The sequence below is a fragment of the Setaria italica genome, chromosome VI (assembly GCF_000263155.2).
Source record: "Setaria italica strain Yugu1 chromosome VI, Setaria_italica_v2.0, whole genome shotgun sequence".
NCBI lineage: Eukaryota > Viridiplantae > Streptophyta > Magnoliopsida > Poales > Poaceae > Setaria > Setaria italica.
In genome coordinates this window covers 1,267,253-1,273,114 of record NC_028455.1, presented here as the reverse complement: position 1 = coordinate 1,273,114, position 5,862 = coordinate 1,267,253, and the positions used below count along the sequence as shown (strand labels likewise).

General features: G+C 44.8%; 1 protein-coding gene across 1 annotated transcript; it reads left to right on the top strand.

Annotated features, from left to right (window-relative positions):
- The first annotated feature begins 611 nt into the window (after nt 1–611).
- On the top strand, nt 612–5,564 carry LOC101759508 (uncharacterized membrane protein At1g16860). Its single transcript, XM_004972470.4, has 5 exons — nt 612–768; nt 2,826–3,791; nt 4,408–4,563; nt 4,655–4,866; nt 4,956–5,564. The coding sequence occupies exons 2-5, from the start codon at nt 2,916–2,918 to the stop codon at nt 5,146–5,148; spliced, it is 1,437 nt and encodes a 478-aa protein (XP_004972527.1). The 5' UTR covers nt 612–768; nt 2,826–2,915; the 3' UTR covers nt 5,149–5,564.
- The last annotated feature ends 298 nt before the right edge of the window (nt 5,565–5,862 follow it).

Below are 5,862 nucleotides of genomic sequence, written 5' to 3'. Positions count from 1 at the left end.
TCACTCTACGGTATAGAAATATATTTTTTCGAGATCGAACCTAATATCTAAACTAGAATACATAACCTATCCTGCATACATCTTTTTAAAAGCAAAAGCAAATATAAATCTTCACGCCAAGAAATTCAGCAAAACTAGAAAGGTGGTTAATTCCTTTCATTCCATCAATCTGCTCCCCTCATTTTGGGGTAGAAAACCATGGCAACAGGTATTACCTTCTCTCTGATCTCTGAATCTCCGGAGTTATAAATAGTAATTGGGATCAGTCTCAAGGATTAGCGGGCAGGGAGCCGTTGTAGCGCTGTAACAACCATGGAATCAGCATTATCTGACAGACGAGCACGAGGCGGTAGAGAGAGAAAATAACTGCAGCGCTAGTATGAGACCATGTTGGACTGCTAGTGACAGAGAGAGAAAGAGGTCTGCTGCAGCTGCTGCTGTCTCCCTCTCTCTCTCTCCTACTGTATCCCATTTTATCATTGTTTATGGTGAGAAGCTAAACGAGGATAGTATTTGATATTTCTTGCCGGTCTCCACCTCCCTCTTTATTCTCTCTCTACCCTTTCTCTCTCTCTACTCCGTCTGTTTGTTGCGCCTGCCTGCGTGTGGGGGAACCCAGCGCCCCCCCCCCCCTCTCTCTCTCCTCTCTCTATCCCCCTCCCTCTCGCTTCCCCTACCCCCATTCTGCCATTCCACAGCCGAAACCCACCGTCTCGCGGTGGGGAGGAGGAAGAAGGGGGTAGCACCGTCGGCTGCCGCTCTCCTCAGGTGAGCGCCGGAGCCTGCTCTGTTTCTTTCTTCTTGCTGCTGCCGATGTGTGGTGCGCTGCCATTGCTGGGGTTGCTGGGATCTGGGCCGGGGCACTTGCCCCGCCGGTACGGTTTGGTTGCCTAGCGCCGTCCGCCGGTCTGAGCGTGTGTGCTGGGATCCGGAGGCCGGTTCTTGATACTTCTTGGTTTTGGTGCGGAGGAGTGGGGAGCAGGCGTGGGTGGTCGAGTTTGGATGGGTTTCTGTCGTTTCGCTCCGTTTCTTGGGATCTAGGCGTTCTTGGTTCTTGCCCTTCGCAGTGGGAAGCGGTGTGGCGCGAGGGTTTTGCAATGTCGGTGGGATTTCAGGGGAAGATGAGATCTCCATCAATTTGTCCCTCGCAGGCGGTAGATCTGTGCAAAGCGTGGGACTTTAATTGCTGCAAATTTTCGGTGGGTGTTTCAGGTTCTTCCGACTGTTCACCTTCTGCTGTGGTAGAGTCACTTGCCCCTTCCGATTCTAACTGAGTTTTGCAGTGGACAGTTACGGTTTTTTTTTTTAGTTTCGAACTCGGAGTTCTTCGTATGTGAGTTATGTACCTGGATCTGGTGCCGTTTTATGGATCTGGACTGGTGGCATTGCTGCGTGTAGGTTGTGATTCCTCTCGGGGCCGAACTGAAGCTTGTTCATCTCAGTTCAGTGAGTGAGCAGGATGTGTGCTACTTTGCGCAAAGATTTTTTAGCTCCAGGTTGAGGCTGAAAGCCTAGAGAAATCGGGCTTTTGGCGAGTGGTAGAATTTTCTTCCGAGGTGGTGGTGGGACCCTGGGAGTGGGTTGTAGGTTGTGCATGTGCTGCTGAGTTTGCTTCATGTTGAAATTATGTTGGCATGTACCTGTCAAGTTCTTTGCCCAAGCTTTAAGCTATGCTCGTGATCTAATGGTGTCGGTGGCCTGGTTGTTGTTTAATCCACTGCCTGTGTTGCATGAAATCATTTGGTAGGCACTGTGTGCTCTTAGCGTGGGATGCACTTTGAGACACAGATGTAACCGTCGCTATCAGTTTTTTTTGCGGGACATTTAGCCCGTTACGTTGCTAGGACGGGCGCCGTTTCCATTAATTCTGCATGTTTTGGGGGTGTTTGTCTGTACTCTTTAGCTTCTTTTGGAGGGAAGTGGATCTTACTTTATCGCAATGATGTGTGTTACTCCGTACTTGTTGCTGAAACCTGAAACGGTGCTGCCAAAGCTATAGTTTGTCTCAATGAGTGCTTGCTGTGTCTACTTGAGTCTATATTTCTGTTTGTGCTATATTATTGTACCATGGAAGTAAGGTTTGGGGGTCAAGTGTGTAGCTTTCACGCGTTTAATCTACAGCTTGAAGAATCTCTTCTGTTGTCAGCACAACTATAGCTTTCCATTTTTGCAAAAGCAATTTGCAGAATTATGTCGTTGCTGACACTTGAAAATGGATTAAATAATTGTCCAATTGTTTAGGCCTGCTAAACCCCAATGTGTTAATCAGAGTTAACATAACCCAGTCAAAGCCTTTTAGTGCCCCAAACCGACAATTGTGCTAGGCTAAAACACCACCTTTTCTATTGTTATCCCAGTTAACACCACCAAATATAGCCGGACAGTATTTAGGCCAAACATCAAAGCTAATCCAGCTTTTAGCAAGATACAGAGGGTATCAGCAACAGACTCATCAATTTGCTAGCACACAAAGAAAAGTTTTACTGTGCTAGTGCTCATTTTTTGCTCTTCATTGTAGCAATGGTAACATTTTAGCTTAGCTACTTTATGTAGTATCATTTATTACCTACTTAGCTGCAACATGTTTTGGTAGTATTTGCGCTGGCAGCTGGATGTTACCTATGTAACTGCTGATTCCTAGCTAAGGCTAATCTATATTCGTTGAAGCATGTATGCAGGGTGATATTTGTTTATTTTATTTGTGCCTTTTGTTGTAAAGCCGTTCCATCTCGATGTGATGTGCTGAATCTGTTGTGCAAAGCTACAAGTCCATTTTTTTCAGGATCAGTGATGTGATCTAGTTTACTTTTGTTTCCTGTTTTCAGGTGCTGATGCAAGGCTTTCAAAACCTCAACAATCTCACTTAACGCAACACAATCACACTGAAGGTTTAGTTGGATTGGCCATTTCAGAACATGGGTTCGCGATTTCCATCCCACCAGCTAAGCAATGGCCTGTATGTCTCGGGCCGACCTGAGCAACCTAAGGAGAAGGCCCCAGTCATTTGCTCCTCAGCTATGCCATACACTGGCGGGGATATAAAGAAATCTGGAGAGCTTGGGAAGATGTTTGATCTCCATAGAAAATCTGGTCCTTTGGGTAACCAGCCTTCAAGGAATACTTCGTTCGGTGGTGCTGCCTCCAACTCTGGACCAGTTTCTAATGCTGTTGGTCGCTCCAACTACTCTGGTTCTATTTCATCTGCAGTTCCTGGCACTGGAGGATCTTCAAGGACAAAATCTAATTCTGGACCTCTCAATAAGCATGGAGAACCGACAAAGAGGTCGTCTGGCCCCCAATCAGGTGGAGTAACCCCCATGGCCCGCCAGAACTCTGGCCCTCTGCCTCCTGTTCTTCCTACAACTGGGCTAATTACATCAGGTCCAATCACCTCGGGTCAGATGAATTCATCTGGTGCTCAAAGGAAAGTATCAGGCCCTCTTGATTCCAGTGTATCAATGAAGATGCGTACTGCCTCTTTTGCACACAACCCAGCTGTCACAAATCTCAATGCAGAAGATGGTTACTCGATTAAGGGCAGCATTCCAGCAGCAATAATGTGGTTGGTTGCATTGCTTTTTGTGGTTGGATTCGTGGCAGGAGGCTTCATTCTTGCTGCTATTCATAATCCGATCTTGCTCATAGTTGTTGTGGTGATATTTGGTTTTGTCGCTGCACTTGTCACCTGGAACATCTGCTGGGGAACGAAAGGTGTGACTGGGTTTGTCAGTCGCTATCCTGATGCAGATCTTAGAACTGCAAAAGACGGAGAGTATGTGAAGGTTACTGGGGTATGTAAAGTACTGATTACTTTGTTTTAATGATATTCAGTTATTCTGTTTATTCATCAGCCTCTATTGTTTTCTATGCAGTTTTGATGTCATCCTATATATGTTTCCTTATGCTACAGTTTATTTCGAAAGTAAACTGTTTCTTGTTGCCTTTGCGCACAATAGATTGTTTATATTTTGACTAGTCCAGTAGTCTTGTTGCAATTGCATCTCTGACTGGTTCTGTCAAGCAATGCTTCTAAACTGCTCTGATAACTATATTGCAATGTATTCAACGTCCTGTTTCAGTTTAAAGGTATTTTTTATGTAGTTGTAACACTTCAGATGGTTTTCAATTTTTTATTCAAGAAGTAATTTAGATGCAGAGAAAGCATAAATGCCACTTTACTCCCACAGGTTTGATGACTACCAGTGGCAAATAACTACAGCAATACCAACATGATATGATGTTTTCCTGTACAACTAGTAAATAATGTAGCAGCGTGTTATGTGATAGTGTTTCCCATTCAGTGATTTTCTAGTTATTGTTAGAAACGCTGAATGGCTTTTAACAAATAGCATCTTTTTTCCATCATTAATAACAGCCAATCCTCACTTATCATATTGTATTCTGCAGGTTGTTACTTGTGGAAATTTGCCCCTCGAGTCTTCATTCCAACGGGTTCCGAGATGTGTTTACACTTCCACTTGCTTGTATGAGTATAGGGGTTGGGATTCAAAAGCTGCTAACACTACACATCGCCGATTCACTTGGGGACTCAGGTCAATGGAGGTGAGTTTACTTGTAACTTTAAATGTGAAGAATGCCTGGCACTCGTCACCTTAATTCTCACTCACATTTTTTCCCAATGCAACAATGGCAGCGACATGCAGTGGATTTCTACATCTCTGATTTCCAATCAGGATTGCGTGCACTGGTGAAAACAGGATTTGGTGCACGTGTAACCCCATATGTTGATGAATCTGTTGTTATTGACATAAACCCAGACAACAAGGACATGTCGCCTGAATTCCTAAGGTGGCTGCGGGGAAGGAACCTCTCGAGCGATGATCGGATTATGCGCCTGAAAGAAGGGTACTTTTTTTTTTTGCTTCACTTGCATTCGCAGATCTTGTCAAGTGATAGCTATCCATTCCATTTTGACATGGCTGTTTGCGCTGCAGGTACATCAAGGAGGGCAGCACCGTTAGCGTGATGGGTGTTGTTCAAAGGAACGAGAACGTGCTGATGATCGTTCCTCCTGCTGAACCCATCTCCACCGGCTGCCAGTGGGCCAAGTGCATGCTCCCAACCAGCCTCGATGGCCTGGTCCTGAGGTGTGAAGATACATCCGACATGGATGTGATACCGGTCTAGGTAGGGAGCTTGGCTCTGGCGATTCTCTGGTCCGGAGAAAGAGAGAAAAAAGATGCCTTGACTTTTGATTTGGTTTTCAGTGGGATGTTAGGATTGAAAGAATGTGCAAATGCAGGGTGTGATTATATGGGCTAAGTAAGTACAACAATATCAGTGGATGGTCGGTTACCTGGAGCTTGGTTGTATAGTATATTATATGTAATTTTCTCTTCTCTTTTTGGTTGAGCCATGGATGATACCTGTAACATGGATGGCTTGATGTCAGTACTACCTACCTACCATGGAGCCTGTTTGGAGATTCAGTGGTTTCCAGTTTATATTATGTTTTCTTTTTTGTTGTAGGGTTCCAGCAATACCATGAAGCCTGCAATTTCCTTTTTGTACCTATGATCTCCATAAAAACAAAGTTCTCTTCACATGGTAGGTATATTTGCAATGGTAAGAAGTCAATGTAATTGATTCCTGTCCGTGTTGATGTGCTTGGGAAACTAGACCAATTGTGATACAGTTCGGGTGCTCACCATGGGACATTTAGTATGAGATCGTCTTCGTTGTAAAAAAAAAAAACAGAGCATCTGGCTTCATTTCTCTGAATCTCGAAGGACACGGACATCTGCACGGTTCAGTGTGCCATACCGACCGGCCGGTGTACCACTCTCACTGTCAACGTTAGGTTAGAGGTTAACAACACAAGCTGCATTTCATTACCGTTGG

What these genes read in the sequence shown, in the direction of transcription:
- LOC101759508 (XM_004972470.4), top strand. Translation starts at nt 2,916, where the DNA reads ATGGGTTCGCGATTTCCATCCCACCAGCTAAGCAATGGCCTGTATGTC. An exon ending in AGTATGTGAAGGTTACTGGG is followed by an intron (nt 3,792 to 4,407) that starts GTATGTAAAGTA and finishes TGTATTCTGCAG; the next exon opens with GTTGTTACTTGTGGAAATTT. An exon ending in GGGGACTCAGGTCAATGGAG is followed by an intron (nt 4,564 to 4,654) that starts GTGAGTTTACTT and finishes CAACAATGGCAG; the next exon opens with CGACATGCAGTGGATTTCTA.